This window comes from Gymnoscopelus braueri (genome assembly GCF_963280865.1).
Source record: "Gymnoscopelus braueri genome assembly, chromosome: 21".
Taxonomy (NCBI): Eukaryota; Metazoa; Chordata; class Actinopteri; order Myctophiformes; family Myctophidae; genus Gymnoscopelus; species Gymnoscopelus braueri.
This window is the reverse complement of record NC_137623.1, coordinates 16,431,310-16,455,741: the sequence shown is the minus strand read 5'-3', so window position 1 is coordinate 16,455,741 and position 24,432 is coordinate 16,431,310. Positions and strand designations below refer to the sequence as shown.

General features: G+C 43.5%; 3 protein-coding genes across 3 annotated transcripts in view; 1 reads left to right on the top strand and 2 right to left on the bottom strand.

Moving 5' to 3' along the window:
* Window positions 1-1,292: 1,292 nt before the first annotated feature.
* On the top strand, window positions 1,293-12,403 carry LOC308076898 (uncharacterized protein; the record flags this gene model as incomplete). The annotated part of the gene is made up of 7 exons (XM_080417415.1): window positions 1,293-1,702; window positions 2,515-2,607; window positions 7,986-8,312; window positions 9,545-10,258; window positions 11,253-11,573; window positions 11,944-12,044; window positions 12,173-12,403. Exons 1-7 carry the CDS (start codon window positions 1,585-1,587, stop codon window positions 12,401-12,403), a joined length of 1,905 nt encoding a protein of 634 aa, XP_080273541.1. The 5' UTR covers window positions 1,293-1,584.
* Window positions 12,404-16,072: 3,669 nt separating this feature from the next.
* LOC308077212 (E3 ubiquitin-protein ligase TRIM47-like) lies at window positions 16,073-19,691 on the bottom strand. The gene is made up of 2 exons (XM_080417822.1): window positions 19,435-19,691; window positions 16,073-18,689 (listed from the first exon to the last, which is right to left on the bottom strand). Exons 1-2 carry the CDS (start codon window positions 19,679-19,681, stop codon window positions 17,797-17,799), a joined length of 1,140 nt encoding a protein of 379 aa, XP_080273948.1. The 5' UTR covers window positions 19,682-19,691; the 3' UTR covers window positions 16,073-17,796.
* Window positions 19,692-20,756: 1,065 nt separating this feature from the next.
* The window catches only part of lrrc34 (leucine rich repeat containing 34), a gene marked incomplete at both ends in the record, with an annotated part of 11,892 nt that continues 8,216 nt past the window's right edge, over window positions 20,757-24,432 (bottom strand). Inside the window, 4 exons of the mRNA XM_080417414.1 lie at window positions 20,757-20,966; window positions 21,679-21,805; window positions 22,565-22,720; window positions 23,559-23,713. Coding sequence (XP_080273540.1) covers window positions 20,757-20,966; window positions 21,679-21,805; window positions 22,565-22,720; window positions 23,559-23,713 — 648 coding nt within the window. The remainder of the gene's footprint in view (window positions 20,967-21,678; window positions 21,806-22,564; window positions 22,721-23,558; window positions 23,714-24,432) is intronic.

Below are 24,432 nucleotides of genomic sequence, written 5' to 3'. Positions count from 1 at the left end.
CCCGGAAGCCTTTTATTTATATATTTTCTATTGAACGTGGACGGGGGGGACTTTCCCGGGAAAATGACGTTCCTGGCCAACGTCATGACGTCGTGGCCGACGTCCTGGCCGACGTCATGACGTCGGCCAGGAACTACCGCAACGGTTTCCTGTTTGGCCAGGAACTACCGCGCTAATAACAAAAAGGAACCTCACGCTGATTTTAAGAGAATGTAGGATTGGAAGATCGAAAAAGAACAGAAAAAGAAAGCACAGCTCATGGTAACTAATGCTCCACTGGCTAAGAGAAACGATCCGTAGATAGTATAAAACAATTAAAAGATCGCTTTTTGAAACGCTTCCGGCTTCCGGTGAAAACGAATGGAATTCTGGGTAATCGAGGACTACGGAAATTGTATGCAGTGACGGTAGTGACCAGCAGAGGTTGCTAAAAATCGTTATTTGTGATTCTGCATTGTACAACTTTAAAATAAATAAAATAACCCCTAAATAACGTGAGCGACTATGCATGCGTCCGTAAAGAACGGACGGAATCCCTCACCCCCTGACGCACGTTTTAGACCCATCTAGGGACTATGAACGGGCCTTTAATGGGTAACTGTAAAGCAGTGGATAAAGGAAAAATACTTTATAATGTATTATGGTTATTGTTATAAAGCATCATGTGTATGCTTTTGTTAGAACTGTAATCATACAGTGTTATTAACAAATTAGTTTATAAAGCTTTATACACATGGGCTTAAAGTAAAGTATTACGGTTTATCTATCGTTTCTGTACAGATCTCAGGTTGGTGGGAGGAACCAGACAGTGTACTGGTAGACTGGAGATGAATCACCAGGGAGAGATGAGACCAGTGGCTGATTGGTCTGGCTGGGACATGAAGTCATCATCTGTAGTGTGTAGACAGCTGGGCTGTGGCTCTGCTGTTTCAATACAAAAGATTTCTGGTTCTACAGATCAACCTGTATGGTGGATTAGATCTTCTTGTGTTGGATCTGAATCGTCACTAAGGGAGTGTGGAACAAAGGAGTCTGGTACCTCCTCCTCCAGACTGGAGGTGATCTGTTCAGGTAACAAAAAATGACTACAACAACAATAGAAATCTATACAGTCTCTAATTTCCTCTGTCCGTCCGGTTATATTAATTGAAATACATAGTTGTTGTCTACATATTAACGTATTTACATCATTTGGATTTTTCCTTAAAACTAAAACAAGGCTAGGATCAAATCTAGCATAATTTTATCTAAAACATTTATAAAAAAAAATTCAGTATCAGTATGTGTGTCTGTGTGTCTGTCCGTGTCTGTCTCTCTCTCCATCTCTCTCTCTCTCTCTCTCTCTCTCTCTCTCTCTCTCTCTCTCTCTCTCTCTCTCTCTCTCTCTCTCTCTCTCTCTCAAGGGTCTGTGAGGTTGGTGAATGGGACTAGTGTGTGTTCAGGCAGAGTGGAGGTGAAGTCTAGTCAGTCGTGGGTCTCAGTGTGTGAAGGTGACTTTGACCTGCAGGATGCAGAGGTGGTCTGTAGGCAGCTTGGCTGTGTTCAGTTCTCCAAGGGGCGCTCTATGGAGAAGTGAAGGCTCCAATGTGGACCAAAGAGTTCCAGTGTGAAGGCACTGAGTCTGTTCTCCTGGACTGTAGAACCTCAGACTCAACAAGAAATACCTGCTCACCTGACAAGACTGTTGGACTCACCTGCTCAGGTAAAACACAAACTACACTTTAGGTTTGGACTATTATATTAAAATCAAAGTAATATTACTTTCTTACTGTTTATTAGGTAACACTTTACTTAAAGTCATTATAAGTATACTTAATGCATTACAATATGCTCATAACACTGTATTTATAAGTACTCATAAACATGCATTGCATTCGTCATAAAAATAACCATAACACATATAACATTTTAATGACATAACATCAAGTATAACTTGATGTTGGCTGTAACCATGACGACAGTCCCATCGGCTGAGCCGAACTCAGAATCTCCGTTGTTTACAGCAAAACGCAAATAAACATGTTAAATTGTGGAGAAGAGAAAAAGGGGCCTCCTCGTGTGCATAATGCTAATGATCAATGGCCATGTGCAAGTGCAGAGCAATTGCTTAAGCCACTGAGGAGAACCAAGCAAGATTGACTGAGTGATGACTGACTGACTGACAAAATGATATTCCTAAAATGATATGTAGGATGGTGTACAGTCCAAGTGTAATGTCATGATTCAGCATACTGTACATGGTGTACTGTCCAATTCTCTGTTATGATGACACTCCTGCATGTATGGAGGGAAGAATTATTTCATGCAACAGTTTTTCCTCTCATTCAGTTTATTTTCCAGTGAAGCTGGTCGGTGGTCCAAGGGGAAAAATAAAAGCTGACCACTATCCAGCTCTTGGAGCTCACACACTGTTATCTGACATTGTCCACAAAATTGTTCCATCTATGTTAACCAGACCATGTATAAAATGCAATGGAAAATAGTAAAAAAAATATATATATATATGTATTTTAGGTGTTTTCCAAACACCCCAATCTTCACAACAGACAAACTCAGAGAAAGAGAGAGAGGAGCCTCCACTGACCACTGGTCCTAGTGCACCTCCAGGTATAACTCACTCAATTTACACGCATGCACGCACGGTCGCACGCACCCACACACACACACACACACACACACACACATGTCTGTCTGTCTGTCTGTCTGTCTGTCTGTCTGTCTGGCTGTCTGTCTGTTGCATGTTTAAACATTTAATGAAAATAATGTTAACATGACATGTTCAGTCAGGAAGGACAGTGTCTTAACCTGAACACAGTGTGTCTTCACTGTACAGCTGGTCTCAGTTTGTTTTTATGTCCAGTCAGTGTTCATTAAGTCAGTATGTTGTGAAGGATTTCCTCAATTTAGAATCAGACACAACGTTCAGGTGGTCCGTTATTGTACACTGTCTGTTCAATTAGGTTTCTAATTGTGGATCGAAGCAGGAACTCTGTCTCAATATTACACCCAGAGGGTCTGAAATACACCCTGTTGTAGCCCTAATGGACCTGGTCTATGAGGTGTAAATGACACCCTGCTGTAGCTCTAATGGACCTGGAATATGAGGTGTAAATTACACCCTTCTGTAGCCCTATTGACCTGGACTATGAGATGTAAATTTCATCCTTCTGTAGCTCTAATGGACCTGGACTATGAGGTGTAAATTACACCCTAATGGACCTGGACTATGAGGTGTAAATGACACCCTGCTGTAGGCCTAATGAACCTGGACTATGCAGATGACATCTGCCTGCTATCTGACAATGTGGATGTAGGTACAGGTGCTCTTGGTCAGAGTGGAGACAGAGCGTTCCAAGCTCTTGGGCTAAAGGGCAGGACACCTGAAGTGAAAGGGCAGGACACCTGAAGTGATCATCTATAACATATTCATGGATCATCCACCTCTAACAACAGGAGGCACTGTGCTGAAAGAAGTCAGTGACTTCAAATACCTGGGTTAATGGGTAAACTCGGCAGAGTAAATCAATCAACTCAAGGCCAATACATACTCCTTCTGATGTCAAAAACTATTCTGGTTCGGAAAAGCCTTTCCGGACTATAGTTGGGACAGTCAGGACATGGTGCACGGGTTCCTAGGAAAAGTTATGAGATCGCCTTTCCGAAACTCGGAATGACCTCAATTTGTAGTTATATCACCTCCCTTTACGAGAGAAAAGTTTGGACGTAGGAAGGGGTATGTATTGCGCTTAAGACCTTAAAGTAAGTAAAGTGCTCACATGGAGGGTTCTGGATATGGAAGTACAACCTCCCCTGACATATCAAGCTCAGCTACTCTGCAACGGCAGAGTCTGTTCTCCTATATGGCTGTGAATACTGGTCCCCAGAAGTCCCTGGATTGCTGCTACTCAAGAATGTTACAGTATGGGAGGGCGGGACAAACGGCGCACCCTTTTCTATTTCCCTCCCTGCACAGAGATTAATTAATTTCATGTAACTATACTTTTTGTGAACAAGAGACACTTGTCCTCTCCCATTACCCGCAGTCCGTTTGAATTTTAGTGAAACGAGTCGAACGCAATCGGTAAGTAAAGTGACGTTGCGCTACTCTCCGCACACGGCCGCCAGTCGGGACGAACGGTGCATACACGGGGGGCGGACGGTGCGGTCGGATGAAATGTCCTATAACAAGCACATAAGTTACATTTCTGGCATCTAACTCTCATTGGTGCTTCAGTAGAATCATACGAGCAAATGACCATGCTGATAGTCAGATAAATGTATCATGTTAATGTCGCCTCTGTCTGTTTCCTCAACTTTGTGTTACACATGCACCGTTCGTCCCTCCCTGTCCGTAATGCACCGAGTGGCGTAATGCGCCGTTCGTCCCTCCCTGCCCTCCCCGGATGTTTTGCTAGCTAGCACAAAAGCTAATGAATATTTTTCAATGGAACCTTCACTGAGAGTTAGCCCACAGATTAGCCTAACAGACAAAATCCATTTACAATCGGCACCAAATAAACACAGCAGTACAAACGGAAAACACCCAAATAGGGTATTTTTTACTACAGTGTGGAAATACACAAAGGTGGCTTCAACTCTGCCAATTTTGATCAGAACTGGGATAAAAACCGTGTCTGATGTTTTCGACCGAAGACGAAGAGGGTGACGTCGCATGAAAAAAGGTCCGACTTGCAACCGTCCCTCCGCGTCGTTCGTCCCGGTTTTCCCCTATGTGCAGTGCTAAACATCAATCAGGATGAGTACGTTACCTACAGTATCTGTATGGGGTGCTAGCAAGGGTAAGTGAGAAGATAGCAGCCAGGGGAATGAGGCTGGTTGGTCACTGCCACAGACAGCAGCACCCAGCCAGCAAACATTTGCTGTGGGATCCAACACACAGGCTTCAATCATGAGGGCATCCTAGACCTACACAAGGTAATTTATAGAAGAAGCTATGGACAGTCCACTGGCCAGTCGGACGCCATTGACGCGCATGGGAGGCAAACTGGATCTGGTGAAAAACGTCAATGAGAGCCGGCTGAACCAGCTTGTGCACCTACCCTATTTCGGAACGATTGTGTCCTTTGAATCAGAATCAGAATCAGTTTTATTGTCACATCACAGGTTTACAAGGTAAAAAAGTGGGTGAAATTCTTTTTTGTACATCGTTCCCATCGCAACGTTAGTTTCCATAGAAAGAAGAGGGGGGGGGGAGAAGAAGAGGGTGGGGGGCAGGTGGGAAGGAGATCAAAACAAGAGAGCAACAGAAGGCCAGAACAAGTTATCTACATATTTACAAATGACCTGAGATAATAAAAAAACTAAAAAAAAACTAAACTAAGGTGCCTGAGCATAGCAGCAATGTATTGTATACTGTGCATGTTATACTATACTGTGCATGATAGACAATGGACGTTAAGGTGCTTAGAGGAAAAAGGAGTATAATAAAAAAGACCCAAAAAAGTCAGTGCGTTATACAAGGGATTAAGGTGCAAAAGGTCAGTGCGTGTCCACCTAGAGTGGACTGACCCTAGTATAATCCGCATGTAGCTCCATGAGGGAGTGCAACAAAAAGTCATTTGTACCTGGTGTAGTCCACAGGTGTGTCCGAGGGGGGGCTAAAGTCCAAGTCATTGTCCCTGGTATAATCCACAGGTGTGTTCAGGAAGAGCCAGAAAAAGTCTGCGCCGCCTGCTGTCAGGCTGCTGAACTCATCCAGGCTTATGCCCCATTCAGCATTCTGACAGCAGCTGGATTGAAACTACACCAAAACCTGGTGGTGGAACTCTTGATACTGCGGTAGAGCCCCTTGCCCGGTCGCGGTCGTTGTAGGGGGTTGAACAGTCTGTGACTTGGGTGGTGCTTGTCCTTGATGATGCGCTTGGCTTTGACCACGCACCGCTTTTTGTACAGTTCCTGGAGCGCTGGGAGCTCGATTCCCATTATCCGCTCTGCCGATCGCACTACTCGTTGTAGGCTGACCTTTTCTCGGGCAGTGCAGTTCCCGTACCAGGCCGTGACACAGCCTGTTAGGATGCCTTCAACAGAACTGTTGTAGTACAGCCTAAGGATGCGACGTCCTACTCCGAGCTTCTTCAGGCGGCGGAGCCAGTACAGTCGCTGCTGAGCCTTTTTCCTCACGTGTGTGGAGTGCGTCTCCCATTTGAGGTCCTCCTCGATGTGTACTCCGAGGAACTTGAACTCGCTGACCCTTTCCACTGCAGCACCGTCGATGAGGATGGGCGCATGGTCTCTCCGCGGCCTCCTGAAGTCCACGATCAGTTCTTTGGTCTTGTCGACGTTAAGAGAGAGGTTGTTCTCGCGGCACCAGTGTGCCAGTGATTTGATCTCCTCTCTGTAGTCAGACTCGTCGTTGTTGACGATTCGGCCTATCACTGTCGTGTCGTCCGCGTACTTTATGATGGTGTTGGAGACATGTGTGGCTATGCAGTCATACGTGTACAGGGAGTAGAGGAGAGGGCTCAGCACGCATCCCTGGGGTGCTCCGGTGTTGAGGGTCAGGGGGTCGGATGTGATGCTGCCCATTCTCACCACCTGATGTCGGTTGGACAAGAAGTCCTGTATCCAGTCGCACATGCTTGGGTGTTGCCCTAGGTGTCTGAGCTTTTTGTCAAGTATTGCTGGGACAATGGTGTTGAATGCTGAGCTGTAGTCCACGAACAGCATACGTACATATTTGTCCTTCAGCAGCTTGTTGTCCATGTGCGAGAGGACGGTGTGGAGAGCCATGGCAATAGCGTCGTCGGTGGATCTGTTTTTGCGGTATGCATACTGCCACGGATCCAGCGAGGCAGGTAGCGTGGAGCTGATGTATTCCCTCACCAGTTTCTCGAAACACTTGCTGACGATCGGGGTGAGAGCAACAGGTCTCCAGTCGTTCAGGCATGTCACTTTGGCCTTTTTGGGAATGGGCACAATGGTTGACATTTTGAACCCTGCAGGGACCACAGCCAGGGAGAGGGAGAGGTTAAAGATGTCAGCGAAGACACCCGCCAGCTGGTCTGCACATGTCTTAAGGACCCGGCCTGGAATCCCATCAGGTCCGGCTGCCTTGTGGATGTTGACCCGTGTGAAGGCTGTACGCACTTCTCTCTCCGAGATGGTTAGAGGAGGGTTCTCCTCTGCTGGTGCTGCTGATGGCCCCGCTTGGCTGCCGCGGTTGGAGCTGATCTCAAACCGGCCGTAGAAAGTGTTCAGTTCGTTGGGGAGGGAGGCAGGCGGGTTCACCTCGCTTCTGGTTCTTGTTTTGCAGTCTGTCAAGGTGTGTACTGCCTGCCATGTGCTCCTGATGTCGCCATTGCTGAGTTTGTCTTGCATCTTTTTTGTGTAGGCCTTTTTCGCCTTCCTGATGGCGCTGTTTAGGGCCGCGCGCGTCGTGTTGCGCGTTTCCACGTCGCCAGATTTGAAACCAGCATCCCGTTCATGCAGATGTGCACGTACTCCGCTGTCCATCCATGGTTTCTGATTGGGATAGATCCGAACTGTCTTTTTTGTGGGACTATGTCAACTATCTACCTTTGTTAGTTAATCGGTTCAGGAATATAAAGAAGACAGGTATTGAAGTATATCACAGGTATTGGAGTATTTTATAGAGTTGTCAGTCATTCAGAAATAGTGTTTATTTATAAGCTGGTCAAGCTGGCTCTCATTGACAGTAGTGCATTCCATCGACCTCCCGATTGCAGTTTGCCTCCCAGTGTGACGAATCTGCCAGCTGGAATTGCTGGATAGAGAAAAGGACGTAGATCACCATACCTCCTTTTATAAAATACCTTGGACCTACATACGTGGATATTAAAGAAAATGCTGAACTGGCGAGCTAGCCAGATGAAAAAAACACAAGATGACTGGAGATTATGCTGGAGGGCTCCTCCGAGGACGACCTAGATCATTTTTTTTTTTTTCAATATGTTTGATCTCTCTAACATCGTCTGTTTCAACCAATCACCTCTGTCTTGTTACAGATCTGCTGAATCCAAACATCACCATCTTCCCCTCCATAAACAGGGTTTCTGAGGGCCATCAGCAGGGGCTGCAGGTGATGGAGGGTTCCAACTTCACAATCAGCTGCTTCATCCAGCCACAGTACCCAGGAGGTTCCTTCCACCTCACCTTCACTGGATCCAACACAACACACACCTACACCCTGACAGCTGTCAATCACTCTGCTGACTTCCTATTTCATGAAGCAAACCACACCCACCAGGGGAACTACAGCTGTTTCTATCACATTAATGTTTCTAATCATAACTTCTCCTCTGAGAGTGAGGTGCTCTCTCTCACTGTCACAGGTAACCTGAATGAAATGCACTGTCTGTCTGTCTGTCTGTCTGTCTGTCTGTCTGTCTGTCTGTCTGTCTTGATTAAAGGTTATATATTTTGTGGAAATACTATATTGATGCGTCTTTCTGCCAGGGACATTATACCTGAACACTGTGTGTCCTCAGTGGGGTCTCAGTTTGTTTCTATTGAACACAGTGTGTCCTCAGTGGACAGCTGGTCTCAGTTTGTTTATATTGAACACAGTGGGCCCTATTTTGCGCGTTTTAAGTACCAGGTCTTATGACTTAACTTAAGGCCACTCAAAATAGCCAAACAGCATGGGCACGTCTCCAGGTCCTAAGTTAAAGGTATCATGACATTCATTTTCACTTTTTTTATTTTCAATGTTTTATTTGGGCTTTTATGACCTCAATTACACCCAAAAAACCTGAACTTAAAACATTCAGTGGATTTTCTGTGGTCTGGGGTTTTCTGAATAATTAGGCTGAAAAGTAATCTGAGCTTGGCCCTTCGACAGTGAGGTCACGGTCGAATAATCCCGCCCACTCTCCTCCTCGCCCCTCCCCTCCCCTATCCTTTCCTTTGGGGGGGGCGGAGCAGAGGCGATGATTGACAGGCAAAATCCCTCACCAGCGACACCCGCAGGCAAAGATTTCTTTTTTCATTGCAGTTGAAAAGGCTTTAGAAATGTGAGAGAAAAACACCTGCCATTGATCACTGGAATGGAATTTTCACTTAAAACTTTTTGTACACTTTTGAAGGACCAGGACAAAGACTTTGAATGTGGTGTAAAAGTGAATGTCATTAAACCTTTAAGTCATAAGACCTGTCACTTAAGATGCGCAAAATAGGGCCCAGTATGTCCTACTCACTGGACAGCCTTAGGGGCTTGTTTCCATTGTGTTCCATACTGAATTCATCAGTAATACATACAATACAAACAATACAATATATATTGGTCAAAGCTCAGTAGCAGCAAAAGGTATATTTGCAGAAAGAATAAGGGTGGGACCAAGGTGTTCAAATGTGTTCTATTAGGCCAATTGCATTTTGAGGTCAGCCATTCTTTTAGGTTAGTTTTGAGTTTGGTTAGGGAGTCAAGATCTTTAATGGCTTTTGGTAAGGTATTCCAGATTTTGGTGGCAGTATAGTATATAGCATTTTCCCCATGTTTGATTTTGGTCTCTCTAATATCATCTACATAATCTGCTACTTCAGCATATCACCTCTGTTGTTACAGATACACTGTTGAAACCCAACATCACCATCTTCCCCTCCACAAACGGGGTTTCTGAGGGCCAGCAGCAGGGGCTGGAGGTGTTCAAGGGTTCCAACTTCACCATCAGCTGCTCCATACAGCCACAGTACCCAGGAGGTTCCTTCCACCTCACCTTCACTGGAACCTACTACACCCAGCCAGCTATCAATCCCTCTGACAACTTCCTGTTTCCTGAAGCAAACCACACCCACCAAGGAAACTACAGCGGATCCAACACAACACACAACCACACCCAGCCAGTTTTCAATAACTCTGACAACTTCCTGTTACCGGCAGAAAACCACACCCACCAAGGGGACGACAGCAGTTTCAGCACAACACACAACCACACCCAGCCAGCTGTCAATCACTCTGATAACTTCCTGTTTCCTGAAGCAAACCACACCCACCAGGGGAACTACAGCTTTTCCAACACAACACACAACCACACCCAGTCAGCTGTCAATAACTCTGACAACCTCCTGTTTCCTGAAGCAAACCAAACCCACCAATGGAACGACAGCAGTTTCAACACAACACACACCCACACCCAGCCAGCTGTCAATCACTCGGCCAGTTTCCTGTTTCCTGTGGCAGACCACATCCACCAAGGGAACTACAGTTGTGTTTATCACGTCAATGTTTCGAATCAAAGCTTCTCCTCTGAGAGTGAGCTCCTGTCTCTCAATGTCATAGGTAACCTGAAAGACCTTTTTTTTATAATATGTTTATATATCATTTCCAGTCAAGACTGTGTCTTCACCTGAACACAGTGTCCTCACTGGGCGTGTGATATTTTTCTGTGCCAGCGACGACCTGCTGTGATTGGCGACGGGAAAGCCAATCACAGCGGCATTATTTTAGTTTGTAATTCATTGCAATAAACAAAAAGCTTTGCTCTGTACCCTTAGTTGGCGAACCACACAGCAATGGAATGCATTCCCAGAAAAAAAGATGACTGTTTAACTTTATTTGTACGATGATGTGATGCAATGATGGTAGCCGGGACCAACTCGGGACTCCTGAATCGCTGCCCTCCATACCCTCCTGTCCAGCATCAGGGTCTTGAGCTCTGCAGTGTTGTTAGCTCCGCACAGTGTGTCTACCGAGGTGGCGCACCTCTTTCCCCTCCTAGCTGTGTCCTCGATGACCTTGTCGGTGACCCCCGGGAGGCTTCCGTAGAAGTCCACGTTTCCGTTGTAGTCCGCCCATGTGACGCGTAGTGCCATTCATAGCATTCTTGTGTAGACGCCATCAAGGGCCTTCTCCTGCTGTGATGTGAGCGTCCATGTCTCTTCCCCGTACAGCAGTGATAGCCTTGTCGCTGATTACCTTGTCATCTCTGCCTGTGATGAGATGATGAGGCCGCTTCATTCGTTGCATTCCAAGTTATTGCGCTACATACGTTATGACATAGTTGCTGTGTTTGTATTTGTATAAATAAGACGTCACGCAAGGTTAACTTTGTCTAACCGTTCAACACACCTTGTGTTATGTCAACAAGAAAATGCCCGAATGCCCATCCCTAGTCAATATATTGTGAGGGATTTCCTCAATTTAGGTTTGGATATAATGTTCAGGTAATCTGTCGTTGTATGCTGTCTTTTCAAAACCAATTAGGATTCCAATGCCATTATTTTCAATATGTTTACATGTCTGATGGTTCAGCCAATCACCTGTCTTGTTACAGATCCGCTGCTTAAGCCAAACATCAGTCTCTTCCCCTCCATAAAGGGGGTTTCTGAGCAGGGGCTGCAGGTGTTTGAGGGGTCCAACTTTACCATCAGTTGCTCTATCCAGCCACAGTACCCAGGAGGCTCCTTCCACCTCACCTTCACTGGACCCAACACAACACACACATACACCCTGACAGCTGTCAATCACTCTGCAGACTTCCTGCTTCCTGCTGCAGACCACACCCATCAAGGGAACTACAGCTGTGTTTATTATGTTAATGCCTTTTCTCAGAATTTCTCTTCTGAGAGTGAGGTCCTCTTTCTCACTTTCAAAGGTAACCTGAATTAAATGAACATTTCAAGTCGCAGTATCACTTTACGTCAAACAGAACATGAAACTGACATGAATTTGGAATTTGGGGAAATTCTATGGAATTAAAATGTAATCAAGAGCTGAAAATAGCTGATATAGCCTACAAGCTTGTGAATGTTAGATTTTCAAACGATTTCAAAAGATTTTGAGAAATGTGGTATATATTTGAAAAATGTTTTCACAAATCTCATATGAGGGTCCGTGGCACTTTTTTTTTTAATGGGGGTCCGCAGCCAAAAACATATTAATTTGGGGGTCCTTGACATTTTAAGCACTGATGCATTATATTATCCAACAATATGTTGTTCTTATCCAACATATTTCTCTCCTAGCCTCTCATCTGACCTCGAACATAATCAGACCTGGTGTCACAGTGTTACTGCTTCTGCTGCTGACGATGCTTCTGATCAGTGCGCTCTATTGTCTCTGGAGGGTAATTATACATCTTTATTTAATGAATGAATGCAATGTAAATTAAGCCGCTGCTACACTGTTTGTATTGAAGAGAGCCACATCTGATCCTGTAAGGTAAAGTTGATTTCTGCTGCTGTGTTTCTCCAGGCCACCAGAGGGCAGAATGCAGAAGCGGATAACGTAGAGGTGGTTTATTATAATGTAAGACGGGAGAACGTCGAGATCGTTTTTTATAACACCGTTGGTTCTGATGCTGAAGCTGCTGGACCCAGTGAAGAGACAGAATACCACCAGTATGAGGAGATAGGTCTACAAGTACGTGCTGAACCTGGACCCAGTGGAGAGGCACAACACCACGTGTATGAGGTGGATCTCTAAGGAGGTAGACAGAGTCGATCGAGCTTTGTTGACACCTACCATCAGAATACCACATGTACACTGAGGTGGATCTCCAAGGAGGTGCTGAAGCTGGACCTAGTGATCAGCTCTCACTACTTAAAAGAACACCTACTATCAGCTGCCAGTACTTACAACAACACCTACCATCAGCTCCCAATACTCACAACACCTACCATCAGCTCCCAATACTCACAACACGTACCATCAGCTCCCAGTACTTACAACATGGTCTACCATCAGCTCACAGTACTTACAACAACACCTACCATCAGCTCCTGTTACAGTCTAAGTAACCCAAGCTGTGCTACACATACGCTGAGTTGACGGTGCAAACCATGAACATTGTTGTCCAAAGGCGAGTAGCCTACTCTACTGACTGAGCTACCTGGATACAGAACAGTGACCGAGATTTGAGGATATATTCATAGTAATGAGGCATAATTATTATTTTAATGTCAATTTTGACGTTGAATAGTTGCATAGTCGAGTGATTTATATACATTTTCATATTTTCTTTTAAACATTTGTAGGATCAGTAAACAATAGTGAGCATAGATAGATAGGTTTTTATGAGATGATTTAAAATATCTTAGTGTATAATATGAGTGAAGCAGCTCTAGTCTCTATGTATAGGTTGTTTTCTTTGTATTTTGTTACTTATCTCTGCTGTTGGACAAACAGCTCATGTGGTTTTGAACTTCAACTGAAAGTTTGTACGGTACATAATGGATGAACAAATAGGAACATGAACATTGGTACAGCCCATCATGATCCTATAGGAACATGAACATTGGTACAGTCACTTATGGATGAACCTATACTGTAGGAACATGAACAGAATCAGAAATCAGAGAATCAGAAATAACCAAACTGACCCTTGGAATTGACCCTCGCCCGCTCCTGACCAATGATTAATCAATCTCCGACTTCCCTTCTGTGTTGCCACAACAAAGTGGCAACACAGGAGGACCACAACAACTGGTGTTTGAATTGCTTACATGTAAACCTTTGTGCTCAATGTTTGTATACAAATAATTTACTTCAGATTACTACTCAACGTTTTTCAGGCCAAGGACCCCTTTAGCTGAGAGAGAGATGAAGCCTCTCTACATATTGTAGCCTATACCATTGTGTTGCAGATTAAACTTTAATTTCATGGATACCTTCATAAACTTGTTTAACAGCACTATCAACATGTGTAAATTAATGATTTTTGTTTGTTTTTTTGTTTACACATAATGTTTCTATTAATATGTTTGATTCATCTTAATGTGTATTTTCAGTCTATCCTCAATACTTAGTAAAGCTGACCTTTGGCTCTGTACTTGGTCTGCTTGTTTTTCTCTCTAAACCTTTGCCAAAAATAGCTGATCTACTAAGCTCACATCTGATGTAGTTGATCTACAAGCTAACGTAATGTGAGATTGCAGATCTACAATTTTCTGCAATCAGAAAGGGATGATAGGATTTAAGTGGTTAATGCAAAAAAAAAAGGAAAATAAATACCTGTCACACAAAGATTTGTCTGTCTTGGAGTATTATGTGGTATGGTTTCAGTGCCATCAAAATATATAACGTAGACTGTCAGTGTCTCAAACTGATTTCATTTGTATTTGATGTTTTTGTATCAAAAAACAATTCTGTCAATTATTTCAGTCTTTCAAAGTTGATATCAATGGAAGCTTTTTGTTCTAAAAATTAAATAATAGGCTACATTTATTTCATTGTCGATTTTATACCAGTCATAATTCAAGAGGCATCAAATTACATTACATTTTATAAACAGAACTGAGATGGGGCCTGTTTGTTCAGGAGTCCTATACTTGTGGGTACAAATGATCTTGAAGCCCTAGCCTGCAACATTCATTGGCACTGTGTACCGTCGGCTGCAGGCACCCGTCGCCACTGTGCACCGCCCGAGTTATATTTGCCCGTGTTATATTTGAGGGGCCGAGGCCGTAGGCTCAGAACCTCTTTGCCTCTCTACACTTTCATTATTCTTCTGCTGTTTTTTCTGTTACGGCCTAACCGTGCGGTAAAGTTTTTTTTGTTTTACTTTTTTTTACGATACGAATCGGCAATATGGTAGAGGACTATGCCAAAGGGCCACGGCATGAAACTCACAACCATTGGCCAAAGGGTGGCAATCAATTGAAAAATGCCAACTTTGAACAGGTACAACTCATGCCCTGTTTGACCTACAGCCATGAAACTTCAATACACATATTTGTCTCCTCATGCCGAACAACTTTCACGGTCTGACTTTTGACCTCTGACCTTTAGATCTCCCACCATTTTGAATTATATGAAAAGCAGTTCAAATCAAACTCCTCCAGGGAGGGGTCACTTTCAATAATCACGGTGGGGTCATTGGGTGGGCGTGAACTTATCTGCTGTAAGCGCCAGGGCAGCGTTTGTGGCGGGGCATCCGTCCAGGCCGTAGCTCGGGGTCCAGTAGTAATGTCTCCTCAGATCATGGAAGACCTCAGCCAGATGCAAACGGCCGTCCACCTCATAGACGCTCACATCCGCCTGCTCTGCAGCCAGCCGACCGCCGGCTATCAGCTCTTTGAAGGCCTATGGAGCATTGTTGATTGTGATGTAATTTTAGTCATAGTCTTTTGAGTAATATTCCACTTAGTCTTAGTCATATTTTAGTCATCTGAAATGTTTTACTTTTAGTCTAACAACAACAACATTTAGTTGACTAAAATATATTTTTGCAGGCCTTGATGGCGTCGTAATGCTTGATTCATACTTAGCTGTGTGCCGAAAATAGACGATCTACAAGCTCACAACGCGTCTGCGACACGTTGTGAGATTGTAAATTGGCTATTTTCACTAGTCCCTCCCTTATTTGTTGACAAAATTGTAAGTATATTTTGTCTTTTTTTGTGTTCATTGGTTAGTTTTTGTTTTCGTAAGTGAAAAAAGGTAGTCGACACAATTCTTTCGTCATAGTTTTAGTCGACAAAATTAACACTGCTATGGAGGACAGATTAACAGAATTTATCCACATACTGTCACTGGACATTCAAAATGAATGTGTCTGTAACTATAAGGTTTTAAATGTACAGAATTGTGTGTGTGTGTGTGTGTGTGTGTGTGTGTGTGTGTGTGTGTGTGTGTGTGTGTGTGTGTGTGTGTTACTTACCTGACTGGCTCTTCAAGGCGGTTTCCCCAGATATAGATGTGAGTGAGAGTGCTGCTAACCTTCATGTCCCCAGATCATTAGCTTAATGTGCAACATTGTTTTCTCACTCAACAGTAAACAAACAAACATACAGTAAAAGTGTATTCAGGGTATCTGCACATTTCTAAAGTTACAATTTAAGGACCTGTGGAACCGAGTCAAACTAAATGTATCACCTCAACTCCTACAATTCCAAGTGCTTGTCAGGGTGGGTGGTCCCCAGTTCAAATATGATTATTTGTTGGGGGTTCCCAGTTCAAATATGATTATTTGTGGGGGTTCCCAGTTCAAATTTGATTATTTTGGGGGGTGAAAAGTTTGAGTGTGTCCTAGATCATCACCAACCCTCCACGCCACCATAAATCACATCACATAATCATTCACTGACTCTCTGTTGTCCAGTGACAGATATAGACAAAATACACTCATAAAATAATACACACACTACACACATATTCAATTCGATTCAAGCTTTATTGCAGACACTCAGGGGGTCCATAATACATACAAGACAAAATACATAACATACATTCAAGGGTTAAAAAGGGGGAACAATTAAAGTTAAAAACCAGATCCTATATAGAGGCTGAATCTCTATAGTGTTTACGCAGTCTGGATGAGTACCAGAGACAGCTCTTCCTATAGGATTGACTATATATCCTCAATAATAATAACTGTCAGGGACTCATCCAGGCGAGACATGAATCTTTAAGAGAGCCTCACATGTGTGGATTCCACAAGTTACAAACAGGTGACTGGCACTAAGCCATCTAGGGACCTTAAGTAGAATCCTCAGGGCATCATTGTAGGCCACTTTAATACATGCTACCTAGTATGCGCACCACAAGTAAGCTGTATGCATGAGAGTGCAAAATGCTTTAAAAAGTGCACACTTGACAGGACCTGAACACATACTGAACCTGCGAAGCAACATATTAGTCTGGGCGTAAAATTTGCGGCACTGTCTCTAGAGATATCTCTATCATCATGTGAAAATGTGGCCACGGTATCTAACTTCCTGGCACACAGAAGGACGACACATAAGTGAAAAGCTGGGAAGACCGATGTCTTGTCCTAATGGCTTCTCACTATCATGACACTACTCTTTTTTGCATTGTAAATGATGTCATCATGACATACACTCTTACTCTAACATTTATTCTACTAATATTATCATGATGGTTACTTTTTATTAATGACAAATTAATTCCAACAGGTCTGCACATTTCATCTGTAATGTTTGTTCTGAGAATAAGAAATATGGAAAAATAAAATCAATATTTCACATTTCACACAGAATATAAAATCCATAAAGTAATGATTACATCATAACAAGACAAATGGTACCAAGAAGGTGTATGAATACAAGAGAACAAATAATTAATATAGATTATACAACAGGTAGTTCCGACCAAGCAATCTGATTGGTTGAAATAGCTATCTAGCAGTGCTTCAAACCAGCATGATAGCACAGGCCTAATCACATTAATAAATCACTCCGCACTGCAGTCCGCACCTGATTAGACCATATATGGCACAGCTGTGCTATGTCGTCACGTTGTCCCACGGTACACTTCAGTGATGCTTGCGGAACCCGGCTCCGCCTCGTTCCTGACCGCATCACTGGCGTGCCAATAATGACGGTAAAGCACACCCTCTCGTGTAATATTGCTTAATTATTAACCAGCCCCTATTATACTTCATCATACGACGCATAGCAAAAACAGCTGATCTACAAGCTCACAAAGCAGGCAGAGAGAAAAACAATACAATAATGATGAAGTGTGATCTACTTGAGGTCACACAACTCAGCAGTGACTCCTGGATAAAGATTAAGTCCAGCATAGAGGTTGTGTGTGAACATGGTGTGGACTGTGTGGAGGAGAGTCATTAGCCTCGCGTGGCCAGACTATATCACTGCGTGGATATGAGTCTGCTGCTTCTATGAGGAAGGTTTTTTCCAAGGGGCGGGATCAAAAGAATGGAGTCTGGACGCAATTGGTTAGACCTACAATCAACTACCAATTACAGTCTCCCTTATTTGAATACTGGGCCCTGATTGGTCACCCCAGACTTCGGGAGCAGGAAATGGATTCACAATGGAGTGGTGCCAGACCCAAATCGCCATGGGCAATTTTCTTTTTGCACTGGCAGATTCGTCTGGTTCCAGGCTAGAGAGTCATGGTGCTGGTGGTGTTGACAGTAAAACATCCACTTTGTTCACTGCCTCTGAGACGTTTGTCCCTTCCTCTGTAAGAACGTCCTCTAGTTCGTCTCTCATGTTGGACACGGCCGCAGTCACATCGTCAAAGTATCTCGCAGGACGGACATTGCTGCTGACTGGGTGTGTAGATTCACTGATCCTTGAGAGGGAGGTGTAGTAAGGCTGTAGAAAATCGATGTGATCCCCTGTGAGTGAGAGCTGCTCCAGCTCAGCATGTCTCCTCATCAGTTCAGCAACGTCCTGCTCCACACTCCTCCTCAGTTCTTGTATCATAAGTTCTTCAGCACGACTCACTTCACGTTCCTGCTGGTCTCTGATCAGCTCCCTCACCTCAGCTCGTCTTCTCTCCAGGGAAGAGATGAGCTCAGCAAAGATGGCGTCACTGTCCTCCACTGCTCTGTCAGCATAGTGGTCGATGGACGCCACCTCCTGGTGAAGCACCTTCACGTCTTTCTCCCTCTCCTGGATTCTCTGCTGGATGGTCTGCTGACTCGCATCGACCTCTTTCTGTCTCTCAGCACGTTCTGCTGCAGCTGAGATCGTATCGTGACCTTTGTGTTCGTCCATGGTGCACAGAGAGCAGATAAACTGCTGATCGGTACGACAGAAATCCGTCTTCACCTCGTCGTGACGAGAGCAGATGTTCTCCTGAAGCTCACTGGAGGCTTTGACCAGCTTGTGTTTCTTAAAGGCAGGAGACTGATGGTGAGGCTGGAGGTGAGTGTCACAGTAAGAGACCAGACACTGAAGACAATACTTCACAGCTTTCAGTCTCCCCCCGGTGCAGACATCACAGGCCACATCTCCAGGTCCAGCGTAGCAGTGATCAGATGGAACATCTTGGAGTCCTGTTGATAGATTGATACATATGTATTTATCAATCTGATAAAAATGGATTTCATTTGTATGTGCCTGTACCCTCATATTTGGTAGCCTATAGGAGCCAGCATGTCTCCGCTGCCTGATAACTATTGTTTTTGTTACTGTCTATCTACCTTAACACCAAACTGTGTGTCTAACATATTTTTTCCCCTCAACTCCTGCCACATGGCCTTGTTGTTCGACTCTGGTTGCCTAGGAGCCACAAGATAGACGGCCAGCTGGGATGGCAATGACGTCATGAGAAGGATGAACCACCGTTTATCACAACATGTGTTTACATTTCTGTACTCTCTGTTTAAACTTCAGAAAACTATCTGGAAGCTATCACTAATCATTTCCGACGCTTGTAAGACATTTTGTCGGGATAAACCCTTTAATATTCAGATCAGATATCAGATCAGATATCAGATATCAGAAATATCACTTCTCCCTTAGAAAAGGTGTTCACCAGCTCTTTTTACCCACACAGCACACACCACCCCTCCTTTTTTTACTCTGTTCATATAGTAATTTATATGTGTTATTATATTGTATTTGTGTTATTTGTTATGCTATGTTAATGAATTGAATAGGACCTCAATGCATTTTGTGTAATCCTTTTAGACTAAGTGTATGACTGTACTTGCATTTCTGTCCAATAAAATATTCAATCAATCAATCAGACAGACAGACGAGACAGTGAGCTGTATTTACAAGACAATTTAAAGGTACCTGTCTTCTTCAGGCTCTCCTCCACCTCAACCAACACAGTGTTTTTCTTCAGATCAGGTCTTGGGAACGTGTGTCTGCACTGTGGACAGCTGAACCTCCCTCTCTGATCATCCTGGTTCCAGAATCCCTCGATACACCTCCTGCAGTAGCTGTGTCCACAGGGCACAGTCACTGGATCCTTCAGTAGATCCAGACAGATATAACAACACAACTGTTCCTGATCCAGTTGAACTCCCTGCTGCGCCATTTTAGTACTGTCTGGCTGTCTGTCTGAGACTTTAGTCTGTTTGCACTTCCTCACTGCTCAGAAATCACATGACATGGGAGGTTCTTCCTGTGTGTGTGTGTGTGTGTGTGTGTGTGTGTGTGTGTGTGTGTGTGTGTGTGTGTGTGTGTGTGTGTGTGTGTGTGTGTGTGTGTCATAATCTAAATGTACCAATGGCAGCACACACCAATAAGCTCCGCCCCTCCATAGACCCACACTGTCGCTGTGCTACACAGTCAGTTTGAAAGAAAAGCTGAGAGAGAGCAGAGCTCTCAAAGAAAGAAATAGACTCAGAGAGAGTAGAGGCACAGCAGCACAGCTCACACCAAATACATTACACACACTACACAATACATTACACACACTTCACAATACACAACACTACAATAAAATAATAAACACATCATAGTAATTACAATTAAAAGCTCAGAGAGAACAAAGGCCAACACTATCTCATTGCGACCATGTGTACTAATAGTCAAAAGGTATGGTATAGAATATAATAACATAGTTACTAAAGGTATATAATATAATAAGTTATGTGTCACCATAAGTAATATGGTAATATCCTGAGGCGATCACCCCCTCTTGTGAAGGTTTGTCATGTTCTATACTTATAATCCGTAGGAGAGCTATTGTGACATTGACTGAAGTGTCTGGCTATGGGGTATAGCGGTATTAGTGCGGATAGTATTTATGTTCAGCCAAGCAGTCACGTAGGCAGAGCTACATAAAAAACATTAGGACACGTACAGGTAAGACTGTAAATTACATGTGTGGTGTTACAATTAATAAAATCGTTGATCCTATTATATTTCCTGGGTTTTGAAATCAAAAAAGATTTTGGTCTGAGAGAAATTGGAGCAATGAGGACAATGCATGATGCACTTAAACAGGCCAATGGGTTTATTAAGCCAAGACTCCTTCTTGACAGGAGGGAGGTAGCTATGTACGAGTTTATCCCGTAAGGTGGGAGCTCTTCTGAAAGAGAACATTCAAAGGAGGTTCAGGAAACACTCTTCTGCGGGAGGGGTCACTTTCAATACTCGCGGCGGGGTCATTGGGTGGGCGTGAACGTGTCTGCTGTAAGCGCCAGGGCAGCGTTTGTGGCGGGGCATCCGTCCAGGCCGTAGCTCGGGGTCCAGTAGTAATGTCTCCTCAGGCCATGGAAGACCTCAGCCAGATGCAAGCGGCCGTCCACCTCATAGACGCTCACATCCGTCTGCTCTGCAGCCAGCCGACCGCCGGCTATCAGCTCTTTGAAGGCCTATGGAGCATTGTTGATTGTGATGTAGTTTTAGTTATAGTCTTCTGCATAAAATTCCACTTAAGTCTTATTTTAGTCATCTGAAATGTTTTACTTTTAGTCTAGTTTTAGTTTACAAAATATCATCAAGATTTTAGTCGACTAAATCTACAGTTGATTTAGTCGACTAAAATATATTTTAGCAAGCCTTGATGGCGTCGTCGTAATGCTTGATTCATACTTAGCTGTGTGCCGAAAATAGCCGATCTACAAGCTCACAACGCGTCTGCGACGCGTTGTGAGCTTGTAGATCGGCTATTTTCGGAGCAGTTCTAGTATTAGTTCTACTGGATCTCTTTTCCACTAGTCCCTCCCTAACATTTTCTTCTAGTTTTTATTTGTTGACAAAATTGTCAGTATATTTAGTTTTTGTCTTCATAGGTTAATTTTTATTTCATTTTCGTCAGTGAAAAAAGGACATTTTTCGTAATAGTTTTAGTCGACAAAATTAATACTGCTATGGAGGACAGATTAACAGAGTTTATATTCTCTACACCTTTTCCACATACTGGATACAAAATGAATGAAATGTGTGTGCACTTGCACGTGTGCGCACACATGCATATGCACGTGTGTGTGTGTGTGTGTGTGTGTGTGTGTGTGTGTGTGTGTGTGTGTGTGTGTGTGTGTGTGTGTGTGTGTGTGTGTGTGTGTGTGTGTGTGTGTTACTTACCTGACAGACTGGCTCTTCTAGGCGGTTTCCCCAGATATAGATGTGAGTGAGAGTGCTGCTAACCTTCATGGCCTGAGCCAAGGACACCAGACCTACACTTCCTATGTTGTTACTGGTGATGGACAGCCTGAAAGACAGAGAGCGTTTTGCCTAGTGGTTACAGAGGGGGTCCCATAACTGAAATGTTATACTGTAGGTTTGATCGCAACAAAACCCAACTTATCCAACTACAGCCATGTCATTATCATTTGCTTTAAAGGGATTGTAGGCGATTCAGAGATAAACAAAGAAAAAAACTCCAGCAGTTCGTTTCCCCGACCACCAGGGGGTGACGTAGGGAGGACTTCCATAGAGTTAAGGGGACTTCTAAACGGGCCATGCCGAATATAGGTTACTTTATTCGGATACAATTCGCGGAACTGCCCGCCCCTGCCGGTTCTCTGAAAATGTATTTTTAAATAGGCTCTTTCATGACAAATTGACCACATATATGAAGTTAAACAACTAAATTCTATCCAAACGCTATCTGAAAAGTAAATTATGTGCCTCAAAAACGAAGTTTGAGAGCGTTTTCAAACCGAAAGTAAAAAGTTCACACGGACGCGCACGGATGCGCACATGCGTGCGTTAATTTACGGCCCGCTACAAACATAAACAGTAGGGAAAATACGATTTCAGAAAGAGGACTGTGTTTCAATGCAGGAAAACACCCCAGCATCATTATATAGTGGCTGATAGAGGGGAAAAAATGCAAAATATATATATAGAGATATTTTTCAAATTTAGGCTTAATGTTGCCAACAATCCCTTTAAGAGGATTTGCTGAAAGCCTTAATGTAATTGTTGTGTGTGTGTGTGCGTGTGTGTGTGTGTGTGTCTGACTCACGCTTTCAGGCCGCAGGTCGGCCAAGAGACAGCCTCACTCAGCCACACAGCTCCGTCGTCCTCGATACGATTGGACGACAGGTCGACGATTTCCAGGACTGCGTTTTGCTTCAGTACCTCTGCGAGGCATCGTGCGCCATCACGAGTCACGCGGTTACTGCAAGGAACGATGAGAACAAGATAAAGATAAGGTGTGTTGTAGCATATAGTGTTCTCCTTGTTGGCATGAGAATTTATATGTAGCCTACTGTATATTTGTGAGGACTGAAGATGGGGTTAATGGTCCAGGAATTAATGGAAGATACCAATTAAATGGCTTCCTATGTAGGCACATCACATTATTTTCAGGTCTTCCATTAGGCATTAAGTATTATCCTTTTTTAAAGCTAAGCATATTTAGCCTATGTAATGACGTTTCAGAAGTGTTCTCTAATATACCTACGAACACTCCTGATGCTGTTATTGTCAATGAAAATCTTGGAGAAGTGTTGGTTCTGGAGGTCAGCAGTACTTTTGACGACAGCCTAGAATCTGGGCCCTAGATGAAGCCATTCCAATGAAGCTACAGTATATCAACAACAGCTGGAGCAGACCATTTCACAGCGAGGCTTCAGGTGTAAACTTTCAGTTTTTATATTTAGTAGCCTGGCTTATGTGCACAAGCTGGTTATGAAGGGTCTTCAGATGGCTGAGAGGGGCCAAGCAGTTAGCAATATGTTGTGCTATCATTGATATATTGATCATATTGTGTGGATGCAGCAATGGGGTTGATATTCAGACACATTTACTGACTGTTGCATTAACTGATTGCATTATTAATGGCTACGCCCTTAATAGCTTGTATTATGTGGACAAACTATTCACATTTGCAAGGTAAAATGGAAATGTATTAACCACATGAACATCGCATTGCGAGCTTGTAGGCTACTTGACATCCAGCTTAGTATATGGGGTTTAAGTGATTAATAATAATGCAGTTTCAAACTGTGGTCTACCAGCGCAGGTCCAGGTAGCGCAGGCTGTGGTTGACTCGCAGCGCTTGGCACAGCCTCTCCACACCAGTGTCAGTCATGCTCATCTTCCCCAGGTGGAGCTCTGTTAGAGTCTGGTTCAACACCAACATACGAGACATGTGCACCGTGGTCTCCTCCTTACACACACACACACACACACACACACACACACACACACACACACACAGTAAAGATTCATTTATACCAAGTTGATTAAAGCGGCACTATGTAACTTTTATGATTAAAATGTGATTTTGTCCAATCTGTATGGTAGAGTATGTTAATACAATATAACTTATACAATTCTGGTGGTTGTATTTTGTCTGTGGTTGTATTGAGACATTTAGATTGTGTCAAAGGTCATGTCTCACTATAGACACAGGATCTGACACGAATCTTGACCTGATGAACAAGATTCAATTTATCCCCTGAGCAAGCAATTCAAACTCGATTAGCTCAATGGTAGAAATGTCAGAACTATGCGCAGGAAACCGGGTTGAAATCCGGGGTAGAAGAGGAAAGTTACATGGTGTAGCTTTAACTATATCATATGAAAAAAAAGAAATTGTGTATTTTTGTTATATGCAGTGGTGGAAAAAGTACTCAAATGTTTTACTTAAGTAAAAGTATCAATACTTCAATGTAGAAGTACTCTGTTACAAGTAAAAGTCCTGAATAAAAAATGTACTTGAGTAAAAGTACAAAAGTATCGGTATCAAAATGTACTTAAAGTACCAAAAGTAAAAGTACTAAAATGTTTGAAAATAGCAGATCTACAAGCTCACAACGCGTCGCTTTGCGACGCGTTGTGAGCTTGTAGATCGGCTATTTTCAAATAGCCTAGGTATAAAATAGG